The sequence below is a fragment of the Diceros bicornis genome, chromosome 3 (assembly GCF_020826845.1).
Source record: "Diceros bicornis minor isolate mBicDic1 chromosome 3, mDicBic1.mat.cur, whole genome shotgun sequence".
NCBI lineage: Eukaryota > Metazoa > Chordata > Mammalia > Perissodactyla > Rhinocerotidae > Diceros > Diceros bicornis.
Window position 1 is genome coordinate 41,766,499 of NC_080742.1, and position 20,343 is coordinate 41,786,841.

At 34.5% G+C, this 20,343-nt stretch overlaps 1 protein-coding gene across 1 annotated transcript in view; it reads right to left on the reverse strand.

Annotated features, from left to right (window-relative positions):
* AGMO (alkylglycerol monooxygenase) overlaps positions 1-20,343 on the reverse strand; it is a 326,257-nt gene that overhangs the window by 119,589 nt on the left and 186,325 nt on the right. Inside the window, exon 12 of the mRNA XM_058526593.1 lies at positions 15,075-15,180. Coding sequence (XP_058382576.1) covers positions 15,075-15,180 — 106 coding nt within the window. The remainder of the gene's footprint in view (positions 1-15,074; positions 15,181-20,343) is intronic.

A 20,343-nucleotide genomic window follows, 5' to 3' on the forward strand; every position in this document is an offset into this window, starting at 1 on the left:
GACATCTCAGTGATTTATAATTAACTATGAGAATAAAGTAGAAGGAATATATGCCTCTAGTGCCTTTACTCTATGCACACTGACAATAACTTAATTTTACTGAATGTTGTTAACACTCTCTATGCAGACCTATTATCGATTTTTGGCACAACGATTCTCAGAAAGCCTTCTTAAAGACTTGCTGTCAATTATATCAAAGATACTGGCTTTAGCATTTCAATATTCAATGTTCTCCCAATCATAAATTTGTTCCAGGCTCCACTCCAGTGACCTAACTTCTTATCCACTGGCCTGGAACCCCTACAAGCTCCATCTTTACCACTAAGGAAGATTGTCTGGAAAATGGATTTGTAGCAAGCAAATTGTTTTTTATCTACTTTGATTATTTATTTCTTTGGAGTCACTTTGTAGGTTGAAAAGGCCATGGGGATGATTATACGGAGGTATAGTTAAACTCTTATAACACACAATTAGGATCATTATTGTTCCAGTCCTGTCTTTTATGTTCTCATATGCCATGTATTGAAAAATCGCATAGACTCAACTCTTCACTTCCTAAAGATTCCTCAGAACCTCATTCTTCTTAGTGAATTAATTATATGAATGTAAACCAATAGCAATTATTTAATCTGTTTTTTTTTTAAATCACACAGTCAGCATGAAATCTTAAACACTGAAGTAACTTTAGAAGTCTATTTTATTCCCTTGACTTTACAGATGGTGAAACTGAGAACTAAGTGACTTTACTCACATTGTTAATTCATAACAGCCATGTGTCTGGAATCTGAGTCCAAGTTTTTCTCCATCTCATCACAATAATTTAAATAAGTGTACAAAGCTGGGCCAAGCCAGTGTTAGACACTGTCATAAACACACACAATTTAAGAGAGATATTACCTTCTTGTGCTGTACGCTATATCAAAATGCTTTTAAACATTGAATTTTGATAGAAATAATATAAAAGACAGTATAAACTGGGTGGAAAAATCCGTATTAGCTTTTAATCTGAATCAGCCAATTCCCCCGGGTCCATTTTGTAAGCATGTAGAGAAGATGATACTACTTAAACAGCAAACTTAGGAGTGGCAAGTGAGGGTGTCAGGCAGTAGCTTTCCACCAGCTAGACGCATTTCTCTGAGATTGCATGTCCAAATGGTTCTTAGTAAGCTTGCAGTCTCACCTCATACCTAAGAGGAAGCCTCATATTTGAGAGTCAGAGAGAAGAGATTTCTGCTTCCTCCCTGGAAAGAATGTTTCAACTGTCAGTGGGTTTAATACCAAACAGTTGGGTTTTGCTCTTAGATCTGAGCGTATTTAGGAAAAGCTGGCACACGGGATGTTTCATCTCAGAGAAAAAGAATGAACAAGTTAGTCAGCTTTTCCTTTCTGTAACAATTTGATCACAGGGAAGTAATTTCCAGAATGTTAAAGGCTGCATACAGCTTTTTTTCTGTTTTACCCCATAAAAGAAAGTTTGGCTCACCAATGACATGCAGAGCATATGGAGGACATTGTGAAGGATAAATGAGGCATTATTTTTGAAAGATGGTAATTAAAAGTTGTTCAGCTTTGTTTCTTTTTGTTCTTGGTGGTGGTGGCATGCTACTTTACCCAGAAAACTAGTAGGCAAAATATGTCTTTTTAACCTTTATCACATTATGGCATGCATGAAACATTAGATATTTTACGTAACCAAATTTTTAAGCCTACTAAGTCATTCCATGAATATAATAAAATTGTACTACATTTTAGGTACACTTGATAATATAGTTATTTATTTATTCACTTAGTTTTACTAACTAATAAACTTCAATCTAGAAACCAGACTGATTATGGGCAAACGTCTACCCATGTAGAAAGAACTGTCATTAAAAATGGAAATTTAAACTTATCTCTGTTGCCTTTAAATATGGAGATTCTCCCAGAAAAGCAGACACAAAATTCCCTCTATATACCTCTCCACCATTATATAAGTAGAAATTGCAACGCTTTAAGGGGAAATAACAGGTCCTTAAAATTCCATTTGATTAGAGAAATAAGAGGTAGTTCTGGGAACTAAAATTCTATATTTAACGGTGATTCCCTGGGGAAAAAAGTTTGATAGCATTTCTTGAAGGCATGAATGAAAATTTTAATAATAAGAATATACACTTGAAATTGTCTCTGCTTTTTAGTCAGCAGGAGACAAAAAAAGCAGACTTCCAGAAAGCATATCATGCACTCAAGGAAAGAAAAGGCAATGTGCTTGGAAGTGCCAGATGAAATTCAGATACCTGGGTCGTTACTGTGCTTTTCAATTTGGCTTTAGGAAAATCATGTCATTTTCATGCTACAACAGCTAATAATTTTAAATAGACACATAAACATAAAAAGAAGTTGATAGTACCTTACCAAATGAGCATTAATAAAAGCTTACCAAATAGTTATATTTAAAAAGAAAAAAAATCATGCAATAAGTTTTGATTAAATATTATATATATATGTATAGCTAGAGAGAAAGAGAGTAGGCAAATACATTACACAGTATTAATTCACATTATTTTCAGAAAATGCGTTCTGTTTCCATTAAACTTGGCTATCCTTACTTGTCAAGCAGCTAACATGACAGAAGAAATAAGGGGATGCTCTTTTACCATTTACCTTTGAAAAGGAAACCCCCATTTCCAGTATTTAGAACTATTTGACAATCTATTAAAGCAATAGACAGATCCTCCAATCTGAGACCTCCAGTTTGCTCATTGTGGATAAAATAAATATATAATTCAAATTCAAGCTCACTTTCAAAGGCATTAAAGACGGTCTCCCTACATGTCTTGCCTATTTTTAAAATTTTTATGATGGTAAATAAACCCTGGAAAATTTCTTCTTAGATTTTACCACCTGAAACTGCAGCTGTTGGCTGCCACTATCAAAGCCGCACAACTCCAAACTCACGTGCAAACCTCATCAAGGGCAGACATTTCTAATTGATTCCAGAAGTATTTCTTTTGCTGAGATCAGGGGGCAAAGGAAGAATAATGAGCAGCTTTTTAGAGAGAATTGGGGGTTAGGGTGTTGAGGGGAGGCGGAGGGGAGCTTTTAAAATCTCGGGCTTGGCCAGAAATGCGTAGCAATTTTACGGTCAATTGGCGAGAGCATCTGGAACCAGGCATTCTTGCCTCGTAGTTGATGGTAGTGAAACCAGCTTACAGGCAACAGCAAGCCTATAATGAGTCCCTGTCATGTGCTGGGGGAAACCACGTTGCCGTTCTGCCCAATACCCCTGCTCCTTCTTCGCAGGGTCAGGATTCCTGTTAGAGCCCCAGTCTAGTATATGAAATCCTGTCCACCCGTGGATCTTAACTTATTTTAGCCATTCTTAAAGGCACTGCGAAATGAAAGACTAAAAATTAGAACTTGTATGTGTTTAATTCCTTGCATGCTGACAAGGCTTTATATCACAAGGCTGTGTTTGCTTTCATTTGGGGGATATATTTCAAACACAGCGGGCCATCTTGTTAGTGCATGGAGGGTGTTGGATGCTGAGGTCATAAATCATAGCACAGCGCATGGCACACTCAGACCAGAGGAGGCAAAATGCAAGGCTCTTTGTTATTTCAAATATAGGACAGGTGATTATAAAGAGAGGCAGGGTTTCTTTTTTTAAATGCCAAGCAGAAAACCAAGGTGATGTGGAAATAATGTCTTATGAGCAAATGATGTTTACCTTAAGCTTCTGCTCATAAGTCACCATGTTGACCTGGGAGATTATACCCGCAAATGAGTCAGGTAACAGGACAGCCATGAAAAATGGAGAGCTACGTGAGTCAACAAGACAGAAACTGGTTCAGTGGTCAGGAACGGGCCAGGTAGAACGCTAGACTTCTAACATTCCTAAATCTCTATTTTTATCCAAAGAATATAATTAATAGAGATTGTACCCATTTTAGAACTCACTCAAAATTGCAAAGTTTGCAATGTTGAACTAAATTCAACATGTTTGCTCTTCTAGTTAATCTACTCTTGGCAAGTAATCACTTCCTGTTTTCAAACAAGAAAAATAAAACAAGCAAAAAAGCAAGACAAAGTAAATGAAACAAACAGAAACTAAACAAAAAGAAGTGTATTAAAATACTTAAAAAAAAACTCAGTGTAATTTTTGATGTAGAATTCTCCTTAAAACACCTAAGTTTTGATGATTTTAATATAAGTTAATCAGAAATACATAAAATTAGTGTTCTTCATAATACACATAATATTAAAACGTGGAAAAAAGTGCTTGATGGTGAAAATCTCCTTGAATCTAAAATATTTGCAAAAGCTACTGCCCTTGGTGATGCCTGTGTTAGCACTTTTCAAATAAAGGCCTAAGGGAGGAGGGATGGGTGGATAAGAAGATAAGATATAAATGTCTCAATTTTTCACCGTCTTAATAGGAAAAGATGATACATAGAAAACTATCATGGATTAACATATCCTTGTATGTTGAGGCAACGTTTTAAAATCCCACATAAGGACCAACAAATTTCAGGAAATTGAATGAGATAATTTACCATCTACTATGTCAAAACTAGTCTCTCCTTTGATAAAACAAAAAAGTAGTACTATATTCTAATATTGCTTTATTTTGTTTACCAAGTATTTTGTTGCTCATAGAGAGAAAAAGTAATTGTTTTTAGAAGAAACACAGGAAATGGACAGTATTTTTTTAAAAAGTGGCCTCATATAAATCACCCCCAAACAGCTTATTTTCACCTGCTAGTTAGCCTGCTCCACACTCAATACATTAGTTATTTTTATCCACTCATGTAGAACAGTACACGATATGGACATGAGAGAGAGAGATGTGTACATGAAGGAGGTGGCACACTTAAAGCTCTCTGCATAGGACCTGGAACAGAGTAAACATTTCTTAATTGTATGTGATGATAAACTTTGAAAAAATTATGTCTATATTCTAAAAATACTTAAAAGCGTGGCAAGGGAGAGTGAAAGAATAAAAATATTTTGAAAGAGACTGGCAATTTAATACTTAAATTGAGTTACAGTTGAAGGAAGAAGAGTAACAAAACTTTATTATATAAACACACAAAAAATCTCAAAGGAAATTTGCTAATAACCTCAATGTTTGTATATTTTACCCTATTTCATGGCTTTTGCATTTTTTGGCTAAAAATAAAAATCTTTTTTTTTTTTTTTTTTGAGGAGATCAGCCCTGAGCTAACATCCGCCAATCCTCCTCTTTTTTTTTTTTTTTTTCCGCTGAGGAAGACGGCCCTGGGCTAACATCTGTGCCCATCTTCCTCCACTTTATATGGGACGCCGCCACAGCATGGCTTACCAAGCAGTGCGTCGGTGCGCGCCCGGGATCCGAACCAGCGAACCCCGGGCCGCCGCAGCGGAGCGCGCGCACTTAACCGCTTGTGCCACCGGGCCGGCCCTAAAAATAAAAATCTTTTATGTCCTATAAAACATATTCTCTTATATGTCACATATGGGTTGTTTCAAATTTCTTAATTTATAGAATACAAGAGGGATTACAATCTGGGACTATGATCTGGTGGGTGAAGTGGCTTACATTCACCTGTTGGATAAATAGCTAATGAACAGATAAAATGGCTAATATGTGGGTTGTTCAAGAGAAGACTCATATGCAGTTGGTAATACAGCATCAAGGATATAGAAGAATTTCAGTACAGTTTAGCAGTTTTGATATGATATAGAGTAGATTTTGGATTAATTTTAAGTTTTACTCTCCCCTACAGAGGGATAGGGGAAATCTTTATGTGTATATATTTAAAATCTAAATAGTCAATAAAACTTACTAAAGAAGCCATGATAATGGAATCAGTCTTCAAATTGTATTTTAGCTTTATGTTTTTGCATAATTTTAGCCTAGATTCACAACCCAGCCCAGGAGTTATATAGGCTTAAACTGGTCATTACAGAAGGAATTATAGTTGGATATATCTCGCACAATATAGAAAAAGTTTACGTTTATCAGAACTAATAATAATGGCTGGTTTAGTAGTAGCATCTTCATGTGTGGAGGTAGTGTACTATTATATAGCATTACTCTATGGAATGAAATCCATCTGAATTCAATCCTGGGATGATGAGACAAACTACAAGCTGAGAGAAGATCCTTTTAACCAATACAAACGACAAAGGATTGGTATCATCATATATGGAATTTCTGATATGCAGAAGAAAATAAATGAATGGAAAAAATGGGTAAATGACATGAAAAAGCATATCACAGTAAAAGAAACATAAATGGCCAATAAAGACAAAATAATGATCTACTTCAGTAGTAAACAGGAAAAAGGTAATTAGAAATACAGTGAGATATCATTTAATTCCTCAGATGAACAAAAGTTAAGAAATCTGACAAATCTGACTTAGGTGAGTAAATTTATACTCTGATAGTGGTAAATTTTACAACCAGTTTGGAAGACAACTCGATGTTCTCTTAAGAATGTAATCAGGCGCATTTCCTACAATCCAGTAATTCCACACCTAGCTGTAAAACTTAAAGAAACTCTACATGTATGCCATGTGTGCTAGAAGATATGTGCACGAATTTTCATTGCAGCATTGTAAAAGTAAAAGCTAGAAACAAACACTGGACAACGGACATTTTGATATAGTCATACAATGAAATATCTTATAGCAATAAAAATGAATAAACTACAACTGCGTGCAACAGAAAGGATAATTTTAGGAATAAAACATTCAGGAAATTAAGGGAAATTACAGGAAAAAATATATATGTTATGATACCATTTTATTGTACTCAAACATTTTTTAAAAATCAATGAAATATTGGTTAATGGCAAATTTAAGAATAAATGAAAAAATTAGAATTTGTTTAGAAATGATGTTTAGAATTTGTTTAGAAAAGCATGGAAATGATAAGCACACAGTGCAAGATAATGGTTGTATATGTGGGAGTATGAAATAGAGGAGGATCACGCAGGGAACAGACTACACAGTGTTAACAATACCTCACTGGTATTGTAATATTATAGTTTTAATGTGGGTGGTTTTCATTTTATTATCTTTTAAAAAATATTTTATATAATTTAATACATAAATACTACATAACGGAAAAATAATTACGAGTTGATTAAGAAGGGTATTATTTAAAACTAACATAGCTACTACTCATAAACACAAAATTTCCACAAACTTTCTTTCACAAACTGCAAACTTTCTGATAAAAATATTTTAAGTTTGAATAATACCGAAATAGATTAGTCAAAACTGCTGTATATTATGAATATTCATAAGTCAGTGTGTGCGTCATTTTCCCCTTGAATCCATAAGTATCTTTATGGTAGACTAGCATATATTTTATGAAAAAAGTTGAGAGTAGTCTCTTCTTTACATTTATAATGTGGCGAGATGTACAGTTGAAACGAAGCATCTAAGATTGCTTCAGACAAATATGTCTACATTCTGTGATATACTAGTCATCATTGTGAGATCAACCTAAATAATATAAAACTCAAGTGTGGTAGATTGGATAATGGCCTTAAATTCATGGGCCATTTTACAATCGACTTGACTACTCTTCCAATCAAGAGGTGGAATCTATTTTCCCACCCCTTGTACATTGGCTAGCCTAGCAATATTCTCTAACCAATGGAATGCGGCAGAAGTGAAATCTTTTGAATTTCAGTTCCTAAGCTTCAAGGAGCTTTGTAGATTTAGCTGTCATGATCTTGAAATTGCCAAGTAAAGACCTGGTCTGGCCCACTGGAGAGTGAAAGGTCATATGGAGGGAAAATAAAGGCACTCCTGCTGATAGCCAAAATGGACTCCCCTCATGTGACCCATGTGACTGTCCAGCCTGGCTGACCCATAAGTTGAATATAGTTCAAGAGTGAGCCCAAGTGAAAGCAGCAATGGAACCACCCGGAATTGTGAAAAATAATAAATCTTCATTATTTTAAGCCATTAATTTTTGGGTTGGATTGCTATGCAGAAACAGATGATAACTTAAACACCAATGAAGACTGAATTTAACCAAAAAAGAAAGAAGAATCCACGAAGCTGCTAAGAACTGCTAAACTTTCCTTTACTTTCTGATACACGTATTTTGACTAACTATTTAGATAAGAAAGGACAACCGAATATGCATGCCTTGTCATTTGAAGTCAATCAACATTTATTCAACATTCTGTGTAAGGTTGAAATTCCAGCAACTTGTTCTCTCCGTTTTGGTGAGTATGACCTGCGTAGCAGGTGCTTTCGGTGCTCGTTTAATATTTACTGAATAAATAAATGAATGTTCAAGAGTCTTTGCCTTATTCTATTGGGTGGAAGCAAGTCACAGGTCTCACCCACACTCCAGGGAGGGGATTATGCAGGGTGACATAGACAGCAGGAGGAGGATCCCGGGGCCAGTCTAGTTTCTGTGCGCCACGGTTGGAGAGGGTACAGACAATGTCAGACAAATATTTATATGCATATTCATATATATTTATATTCACATATATGTTTTATGAGGTAATGATAAGTACCATGGTGAAAAATAAATCAGGAGTGGCGGAGGCAAAATTAAAACAACAACAACAATAAAAACAGTACCCAGGGAAGGCTGGTGGCATTTCACTTAAGACCTGATGTGAGGGCAAAAACCATGTGGATTCCTGGGAAAGAGCAAGTAAAGGCAAAATCAAGAGCAAGCGTACTGAAGAAGGGTGGACTGAACATGTTCCTAGAACGCTGCACGTGCCTGAAATTGAGTAAGCAAGAAGGAAAGTAGTAGAAAATGTGGTCAGAGCAGTAATGAGGGTCAGCTGATTTTCATTTGACAAAACGAGATTATTCTGGAGGAGCCTGTCTTAGTCATGTGAAAGCCGTTAAAAGAGGGACTGAGCTCCCCGGGGAGCAAGATCTCTCCTTGCTGGCTTGATGAGGTCAGCAGCCATGTTGAGGCAGCTCATGTGGCGGGACCTGCAGCCAGCCTCTGGGACCTGAGGGCAGTCTCCAGTCAAAAGCCAAGATGAAGCTGGTGCCCTAGTCTCACAGCTGCAAGGAAATGAATTCTGTCAACAACCTGAGTGAGCTTGGAAGAGGATTTTTCCGTGGTTGAGCCTCCAGATGAGAACACAATCTGGCCAACACCTAAATGCAGCCTTTTGAGAACCTGAGCAGAGTACTGAGCAAAACTGTGCGTGACCTCCTGACCCATGGAAACTGTTAAATAATAAATGTGTGTTGCTTTAAGCCACTAAGTTTGTGGTGATTTGTTACACATCAATCGAAAATTAATACACCGATTAAAATCTAAGCTCCACAAAGTCAGGGCTTTTGTTCTGTTTTTGCTGGAGCAGGCGTTCAGTAAGTGTTGGGTAAACATTTCTGCTTGCCATTGAAAGCATCAGAAAAGCTGAGTCTATCTTCTGTGGGCATTTATTTATTTTCTATTAGGACTCCCCCTGTCCAACTCCTACCCATCTCTTGTGCACATCTTCACCAGACATGAATTGGTTTACCAGCTGGGAGTGATGTGCTCCCATTTTAATGAAGTGGTGCGGAAGTGGAGAGCACCCTACTGAAGGCAGAGTGCAGTGAAAAGTCCAGCAGCTGGGTGATGGTGGACTGTTTAAGTTATTAGATGAACGAGTAACAGCAGCCCCAAGTGTGGGTCCTAATAGGAGATAAGTAAATGCCCACAGAAGATAGAACCAGCTAATCTAAAGCTTTAAATGGCAAGCAGAAACGTAAATCAGATTTTGGAATTTTTCTTTTTTTTTTTTTTTAATTTTTTGTTTATTGCAGTAACATTGGTTTATAACATGGTATAAATTTCAAGTGTACATCTGAGGTCTAAATTTAAAGGCATTGCATATTCTTTTGGAATCTACTCAAATTATTTGGCTACTAATAAGCAGATATTCTCAAGTTTATATTTTCATTGCTTTTAATGCCCTAATTTTCAAAAGATTATTTTAAATTTGTGTGTAGTTTGCGTATGTATGTATGTGTATATAGTATAGATAAGTGGATATAATTATTATTAATAATAGTCACTACTTACATGCCAGATATTATGCTAGGTCTTAAAGACTATCTTCTTTACTCCTTTGAATATCAAAACAACCCCTGTAAGGTTTTCATTCTCCTTTTTGCTGAGGGAACTAAGGTATGATTAGTTTAGCTAACTCCCTCAAGGTCCCACAACCAATCGGCAGAGCGGGGAATGACACTTAGGTTTGTGTGACTTCAAAGCCAATGCTTTTTCCAGTACCCTAAACTATCTCTTCAATTAAATGTTATATGAAAAAAATGCACATAGTATCAAAATGTATGCAAACAAATATTTCTGATTATCTTATATACTTATCAAATATAGCTATTCATCTTTGACCTTGCTATCTTCTCTTTAACAGTTCATCAGGTTAGACATCTTTAAAGCTACTGATATGAGAAAATTAAATCAATCACAGATTCACAGGTGCATCTTAGAAAGAACAAATTACACCTGAGCTAGCAGAAAAAAAATTATGTGTATATGTATCTGTATGTGAGTGAGAAATGAGTGAATGAAGGCAGGAAGAGATTGTTTTTCTGTCAAATTTCTTATGAATGAAAAAGCAAGTTAAAAAAAGGTATGTGAGTTGGTGGTCAAAATATTGATGGACACATCCAAAGAGAAATGGACAAGGACATGGACTATCATTGCACACACTAAATGGAAAGCTGTGCTTTTGTGTAGCAGTAAATTCTATTTATAAATAGCAAGGGCACCACGCTTTTACTTAATACTCTTGTGGACAAAAGCTAAAGGGAATAAATCTTCCACATACTGGTCCAGGATCAAATTCAAATTATACTTTGTATTTCCGACTCAGAATTTTAGCTACCTAAGAGCTGTTTTATAATCTAAGTGAAAAATAATTTAAGGTCAATTTTCCTGTCTGTGTGTGCTTGTGTGTAGGTGTTTTCAGCTGTGAGTGTACTCAACAGTATGCTTGCTTAGTGTAGAAGTGGTATCATGCAAATCTATGGAATTTGACTTACACAATAAAGCAATATAACAAAAATCCAATCCAGCTTTCTAGATAAATAGTGAAGTCACAGGGCCACAAGCCAATGTTGCCAATATATACAACATTGATTTATAAAAGAAAGGGGATTAATTGCTTCAATGACACTGAGTCTAATGATAGCTTCGAAGAAAAATGGTGGCAACATTGTGTCCTTATAGTGTAATCACTCCTGGTCAGTCAGCCCTAATTCATATTGAATGGAGTCACTGAAGCCATTTATTAGGTTTTTATACTGCTTGTATGGGGCAAAGAACAGTTTTATTAAAACCGTAATAAATGGCAAAGATTTACATAAAGTTCTATGAAATAAAAATGTGAGGGAAACACAAATGTGAAATCACAATTAAAAAATAAAACTTGTAACTGTTTGTAATTTAAAAAATTTTAAACTTTAAAAGGAAGTGGAAGAAAAGGCTGCTTCACAGCTAAAAACATTAATAATAAAATAGTTGCCCATCCTCACCACATAGTTATTGACTTCTGGTCAGAGAAGACTTGTTCAGTTTTAACAATGGAAATTCAATGGCCAATAATAATAATTTTAATAATAATAATAGTTTAATAATAGTAATAGCAGTAATAATAGAAATATGAACAATGGTAGGAACTAAAATGTATCAAGTGCTTCCTATGTTCTATCCACTGTGTCTTTTAATTTTTCCACCAAACCATGTGAAGTAGATACTATTACACCATTTTAAGGAACAGTTTTAGCGGTAAACCACAGGCAATGTCTACTCTTGAAGAATTGGCCGTGTGTGTCTAGATGGACAGGAACAGGTTCTAGAAAGAGTAGGTAAGCAGCTTGAAAGATTTTGCCATGGTGTCCTCCCTTCCTTGAATCATAAACTAAAGATAACTCAGAGGTAAATTATTCAAACCATTAGTTTTTTAAGAACACTTTGTAGTTAAATTGATAAGACCTTTCATTATGTCTCTCAATATTTTTCAAAGTACTTTTGCTGCATTGCATGTGTATTTTTCATCTAAAATCCTTGAGGTAGATGAGTATTGCTATCATTATATGGAAGCAAATGTTGCTAGATGATCAAGAGCTGTGGTGTCAGACTGCCTGAGTGTCCTGACGTGTTCACTTATTAGTTATGTTAATTCAAACAAGTTATTTAACCTCTCTGTAACTCAATTTTCTCATAATAATAATAAGAGTAACTACATCATGAGTTACACTGATATGAAGGTTAAGTGGAGTAATATGAGTAAGGCATTTAGAACATAGTAAAAGCTCAATGCATGTTAGCCCTCACTAAATCTGTTTCACCAGTGAATAACTTGAGGCGCAGAGTCCAATAGCCTAGAGTCAAACTAAGAATTCATAACCGTGACTTTCAGTTCGGCATCGTGTCTCCTCCACATCCCCTCTGTCAGTTGTTCCCAAACTTGACTTTTGGATTCCGAGGCAAGCCAAAGAATTATTCCAAGGGCTCTTTAAGTTCATATAAAATAATAGTAACAGCAGCTAACATTTATTGAGCATGTACTGTGTGTTCAGCACTGTGCTAAGTCTCTTGCATAGATTATCTCATTTAATTCTCAAAATCTTATTAGATAGACATTATTACTTCATACATTTACAGATGAGGAAGGCAAGGCTAAAAATATTTAAGTGGTCAAGTAACTGCCCAAGGACACATAACTAGTAAGTTCCTGAGCCAGGAATCAAATTCAGGTAATGTGGCTTTGAAACTCAAGTCTTAACCACTCGCTTTCACCTATTGACTAAATAAGTAAATGGACAGCATCTCACCATTAGAGTTTGTCACAAACGGTGGACACACTACACTGCCCTCCACTATCCCATCATCATAGAACCCCAAACGCAATGTGTTTCTGTAAGCATACATTCCCACTTGATTATACCATGCATAACTTAAGATCCCACATTCTACAGTTGCTTTTGGAGCATTTAAGATAAACTAACACAATATACTAAAGAGTAGATTCATTAAATGGAATTATTCTCTTTCATATCTACAATTAGAATGCCTTCCCTCATTTAGAGTGTGAAAATACCGTTCTTTGATTTTAATGGTTTTTTGGGCAGGCATGTATATTTCCGAATTTCATTAAGTACAATTTATGCTCCTTCACTTTGCCTTTAGGTTGTAATTCAAGAAATAATATACAAACTTTAATGTCTATTTAAATGCAAAATATGTTAGACTGGCTGATATCCAAGATCCTGATACTAAGATTTTATGCTTCATTTAAAACATTTACACGTTTTTTTTTCCCCCAAAGCCCCAATAGATAGTTGTACATCATAGTTGCACGTCCTTCTAGTTGCTGTATGTGGAACGCGGCCTCAGCATGGCCGGAGGAGCAGTGCACGCCTGGGATCCGAACCCTGGCCGCCAGTAGTGGAGCGCGCGCACTTAACCGCTAAGCCACGGGCTGGCCCTACACGGTTTTTAAAGCAGAAAATATATTCACACGGGTCAGAAATTTTAAAGGTATCAAAGAATATTAATAAGAATCTTCCCTGTATTCCTTTCTTCTAGTCACACAATTTACTTTCCCACGGGCAACCGTGGGTTAGGTTCTTGTTTATCTTTCCAGATATATTTACATACATAAAATAAATACACATACTTTTATATACATATATCTCCCCCTCCTCATTTTTGTACCATATGCCTTGTATCGTAGCACCAAATTGTTTTCCAAAAAATTTATTCCAATTCAAAATCATTACTAAATTATGAAAGTGTCTATTTTAGTTTTTCCATTGATGCTGAGGGAAATGTCAGCATTTACGTTTCATGCTTAAATGAGGTTACATATTGCACCTTCTGAAGATGTTGGCAGGCTGCTCCACACCAAAGTTAAACAATATAACCCTTAATTTAAAAGAAGAAAACAATGTCCGTAACACTAGTGACGAGAATAAAGCTTTTTAACAGTTGTCTAAGATCTGAAACAATAAATATCTACCCAAAAGTTCAATGTAGGTCTTAGAAGGTAAGTTTTTTTTTTAAATTTTTTGTTTATTACAGTAACATTGGTTTATAACATTGTATAAATTTCAGGTGTACATCATTATACTTCTATTTCTGCATAGATTACATCATGTTCACCACCCAAATACTAATTACAACCCATCACCACACACCTGTGCCGAATTATCCCTTTCACCCTCCTCCCTCCCCCCTTCCCCTCTGGTAACCACCAATCCAATCTCTGTCTCTATGTGTTTGTTTATTGTTGTTATTATCTACTACTTAATGAAGGAAATCATACGGTATTTGACCTTCTCCCTCTGACTTATTTCACTTTGCATAACACCCTCAATGTCCACCCATGTTGTCACAAATGGCTGGATTTCATCGTTTCTTATGGCTGAATAGACCAGTCACCAGTAAGGAGATCAAAACAGTAATCAAAAACTTCCCCAAAAATAAAAGTCCAGGACCAGATGGCTTCCCTGGTGAATTCTACCAAACATTCAAAGAAGACTTAATACCTATCCTTCTCAAACTCTTCCAAAAAATTGAGGAGGTAAGTTTTAATCATCACAGAAGATCACATTATAACATATGTTCTTCCATTGTAGAGAAATCTCAATGATGTTAATGATTTTATTTCCATAGAATTATTACCTCTTATAGGATTGACAAGATATCTTAATCACAATTTTCACTTTAACAGTATAAAAAGAAAAATCTCAAATGGCAGAGTCTCTGCCAAGAACTTTTTGTAAAATCACTTGTACCACTTGTTGAGAACCAAGTATGTGGCTTAATTTCTTTACAAACATCATGCAACATAATTTGTCCAACAATTCTATGAGGTTAGTGCTATCAATACAAATTTAGAGACCAGAAAACTGAGGCTCAACAATATTAACCAGCTCAAGGGGACACAGCTAATATGTTTTGGTATATAAATGAATAGGTAAAAAATTCCCACAAGTACCAGTCACAAAATAAATAGACGAAAATAAAGTTGAATGAATGAGTTAAATGCACAGTAGATGTATAATCCTGCTATAGCCTCCTAAAGCAAGAATCTTACCTCAAAAGCAAATGACAAGGAAGGGATGAAGGGCTTCAGACGACCAAATCTACACAGCATTAGGAACACCAAGCAACGGAAAGTTTCCATAACAGCTGCCTTAGGTCTGAAATAAATATCATTAACATGCATTAGCTTTACATATGCTCTTCATGTGTTTATATGTTATAATTAATATAGTGATACACATTTCTTTTAATTTTCAAGAAATACAAAGTATTTTAATATATTTAAGGAGCTTGTGCCTATGAAGTTGTTTGAAAACAGACACTAAACTAAGAAATAAAATGCATCTTTTTAAGAAAATCTGTTCTTGATCAATTTATTGCTTAGCTCAAGCATTGATGAGTCAGTGTGAAGCATACTTTCAACTAATATGTAAAATATTAGACCACTAAATTTCTAAGATTTAAAGTAAATGAGACTCCCCTCACTTACCCAATACCCTTATACTTCATTTGTTTAAAACATGACTTGTTCGGAGGACCATATTAGTTAAATATACCAAATATACTAAATATACACTAAAATAATGAAGAGTCAATTTCTGAAATACTGGAAACATGAAAAATGTGTAGTTATGTCTAAAATGATAACAAAGGTTAACTATTTTGTGATGAATATTTTCTGTACATATAGTATCCTTGAAATTCAAACGCTATATAAATGAAATAAGTGTGTTTATGTATTTGAAACAGAGTTGAATGTCACACACAGATAAGCATTTATAAGTTGCCTTATAATGACAGTAATGAACAGCTACTTTGTCAGCTAAAATAAGCTTCATATGATATTCATCTAAGATTTGTTGGAGAATTAAATATTTTTGTAAAAGATAATATTGTTACGACAAGTGAATTTCCTAACTAAAATATTTTTGAATTAATGTCATTATATTATAGCTATATATTATTTATTTAATTTAGAATGTAGAAGTATAGAGAAAAAAGTGAAAAAAATCTAAAGTACTATATTCATTGAACTTAGAAATTTCTTCTGAAGTCTGTTGATTATGACCCATTGTTTCTGTAAAACTGGCTACAGCAACATTTTTGTACGAAAAAGAGAACACATTTTTTCCCAAGTAATTTAAACTCAATTTAAAACAAAGTAATAGTTTATGATTTATTTGCATTCTAGTAATAGGATTAATTTTTTGTGAAAAAAATATTAAGAAATTTTTCCCCTTGTAAAATAATGTTATATCATTACTATAAACTAACTTTTTTAACAAAAAAATGATATCTGGGTAATTTTCAATGAAAAAACTGAAAATAAGATTTCTATTTTAAAACATTTAGTTCTTATTAATTCTGTTCTATAGTTTACTTTTTAACCTTTTGTATTGTGAGATGAAACATATATAGGGAGAAGTAGACAAAATAGAAATCTGCAGCTTGATGATTTTCAACAAATAAGCAATCGTGTCACCACCACTCATTATCAGCACCCCCACAGACATCTGACCTCTACAATACTTCCACCCGCCCTCTGTCTCCGAGACAGACTACCTTGACTTTTACAGTGATCATACTCTTTCTTGCTCTTTTTTAATTCACATTTTTACCACTTTAGCTTAGGCTTCTAATAATTATTCTTTATTTTTATTTTTTTTTTACTTATTATAAATGGCATTATATCATGTGCACTTTTTTGTATCTAGCATCTTTCTTTCAATGTTGTTAGTGAGATTGCTGTTACGGTGCTGCATGCAGCAGTAGCTCATTCTTTCGCTCCTGCGTGGTATTCCATTGTGTGAATACACCACTATCCACGCATCAATCCACCTCGTGAAGGACATCTAGATTGTTGGTAGCACTCATTTATTTGAATAATGCTTTCTGAGCATTCTTTTACATGCCTTTGGGTGTATTGGTGAGTATATGCTTGAAATTGAACTGCTGGGTTATAGGTGTATATATGTTCAAATTTAGTAAAATTCCCAAACAGTTTTTCAAATTAGGTATCACAATATAAACCCCCCTCTTCAGTATGTGAGTGTTCCAACAGTTGGCATTTTCAATCTTCTTAACTTTAGCCATTTGGGATATAAAGTCTTTGCTAGTTATAAAATTTGCAAATAGCTTTTCCTACTTGAGGTTTTATTTTTCACTGTGTCAATGAGAGTTAATTTTTGAAGAATTGACTTTCTTAATACCATTATTGTCTAATTCATGAATTTTGTCTTTATGATTAGGGATTTTTCCGTCCCATTTAATATTTTTACCTGCTCCAAGATTACAGAGATATGTTACTATGCTATCTGCTGGAATCTGTATTGGTTTTTCTCTCACGTTCAAATCCCTGACCCCAGAATTAAATTTTATGGTGTGAAATATTTGTCAAGTTTATTTTTCTTATTCCTATGTGGAAATGCAATTTTTCCAAGACCATTTATTGAAAACGCAGCCCTTTCTCACAGCTCTGCGGGCACACCTTTGTCACAAATCAAGTCTCTATACATGCATAGATCTGTTTCTAGGTTCTCTTTTCTAGTCTTTGTGCCAATAAAACATGTGTAATTACTGTGGCTTTATAATAAATCTTGACAGCCAGTAGTGCAACTCCTGCCATGTTTTTTTTAAACCTCAAGACTGTGTTGGCTATTATTGGTCCTTTGCATTTCCATATTTTAGCAAGAACCTATCAAATTCCATGAAGAAACCTTTTACAATTTTAATTCAGATTGCTTTGAATACGTAAATAAATCTGGTGAGAATCGCAATTTTTAAAATATTGAGCATTCCAATATATGAATATAGTTATCTCTCTACTTATTTTGTTCTTTATTTATTTTTCACAATATTTCAATAGTTTTGTAGTGTTTTTTAGAGATTTTGTACTCATTTTTCTAGGAGTGTTTTTTCTTGGTATTTGATATATTTGATGCTATTGCATAGTTTTTTATTTGCTAGTATATAAAATGTAGCTGATGACATTTCTTTAAAAATTTTCCTAAATTCGTCTATTTATTTGAGTAATTTCCCTATAGATTCTTTGAATTTTCTATCTAATCCACTAGTTATACTTATTAGATTAATTAATGTAAATTAATTTTATAATTAATTTATTAATTTATTTCAAATCCCTATGCCTTTTTTTTTCTTTCTCTATCCTTCCTCCACTATTTCTAGCACAATGCTAAATAATAAGCATGTCTAATGTGGCTCAATTTCAAGCGAAATTTTCAACATTTCACTATCAAACATAAAACTTGCTGTAGAAGTTTATATAAATAGTTTTTATTTCACCTTCATTTTTGCTGGATATATGTTGGCAGATATTTTTTTCAGCACTTTAAAAACATCATTCCATTCTCTTCTGGCTTCCATTGCACTGGTTTGCAATGGCATACCTATGTTTCAGTATGAGTTCTTTTTTTATTTTTTAACACCATTTGATTCACCTTTTTTTTTTAATTGAAGTCACATTGGTTTATAACACTATACAGATTTCAAGTTGTACATCATTGTATTTCAACTTCTGTATAGACTGTATTATGTTCACCACCAAAAGTCTAGTTTCCATCCATCAGCTACATATGACCTCCTTTACCCCGTTCAACCTCCCACCACCTCTTTCCCTCTGGTGACCACCAATCTGTTCTCTGTATCTATGTGTTTGTTTGTTTGTTTATCTTCCACATATGACTGAAGTCATATGGTAATTGTCTTGCTCCATCTGACTTATTTCCCCTTAGCATAATACCCTCAAGGTCCATCCATGTCGTCGCAAATGGCAAGATTTCGTCTTTTTTTATGGCTAAGTCATATTCCATTGTATACATATACGTATGTGTATATATATATGTGTATACACACATATATATATACACACACATACCACATATTCTTTATCCATTCATCCATTGATGTGCACTGAGGTTGCTTCCAAGTCTTGGCTATTGTGAATAATGCTGCAATGAACATACGGGTACATATGTCTTTTCAAATTAGTGTTTTCATGTGCTTTGGATAAATACCAAAGGTGGAATAGCTGAATCATATGGTATTTCTATTTTTAATTTTTTGACAAATCCCCATAGTCTTTTCCATAGCGGCTGCACCAGTTTGCATTTCTACCAGCAGTGTATGAGGGTTCCCTTTTCTCCACATCCTCTTCAATACTTGTTATTTCTTGTCCTTTTAATAATAAACATTCTGATGGATGTGAGGTGATTTCTCATTGTAGTTTTGATTTGCATTTCCCTAATAATTAGTGATATTGAACATCTTTTCATGTGCCTGTTGGACATCTGTATATCTTCTTTGGAAAAATGTCTGTTCAGATCCTTTGCCCATTTTTTAATTGGGTTGTTTGGGTTTTTTTTGTTGTTGAGTTGTACAAGTTCTTCATACATTTTGGATATTAATCCCTTTTCAGATATATGATATGCAAATATCTTCTCCCAATTGGTAGGTTGTCTTTTCGTTTTGTTGATGATTTCCTTTGCTCTGCAGAAGATTTTTAGTTTAATGTAGTCCCATTTGTTTATTTTTTCTTTTGTTTCCTTTGCCTGAGGAGACATGATATTCAAAAAGATATTGCTAAGACCAATGTCAAAGAGTGTACTGCCTATGTTTTCTTCTAGAAGTTTTATGGTTTCAGGTCTTACATCCAAGTCTTCAGTCCATTTTAAGTTAATTTTTGTGTATGGTGTAAGATAATGGTCTACTTTCATTCTTTTGTGTGTGGCTGTCCAGTTTTCCAAACAAGATTTGTTGAAGAGGATTTCCTTTCTTCATTGTGTGTTCTGGACTCCTGTGTTGAAAATTAGCTGTCAATAGATATGTGGGTTTATTTCTGGGCTCTTAGTTCTGTTCCACTGATCTGTGTGTCTGTTTTTCTGCCAGTACCATACTGTTTTGATTACTACAGCTTTGTAGTATATTTTGAAACCAGGGAGTGTGATACCTCCAACTTTGGTCTTTTTTCTCAGGATTGCCTTGGCTATTCAGGGTCTTTTCTTGCTCCATATAAATTTTAGGATTATTTGTTTTATTTCTGTGAAAAATGTCACTGGGATTCTGATTGGGATTGCATCAAATCTGTAGATAGCTTTAGGATATGGACACTTTAACTATGTTAATTCTTTCAATCCGTGAGCATGGAATATCATTCCATTTCTTTATGTCTTCTTCAATTTCTTTCAACAGCATCTTATAGATTTTCCGTGTACAGGTCTTTCACCTCCTTGGTTTAATTTGTTCCTAGGTATTTTATTCTTTTTGTTGCAATTGTCAATAGGATTGTAGTCTTAATTTCTCTT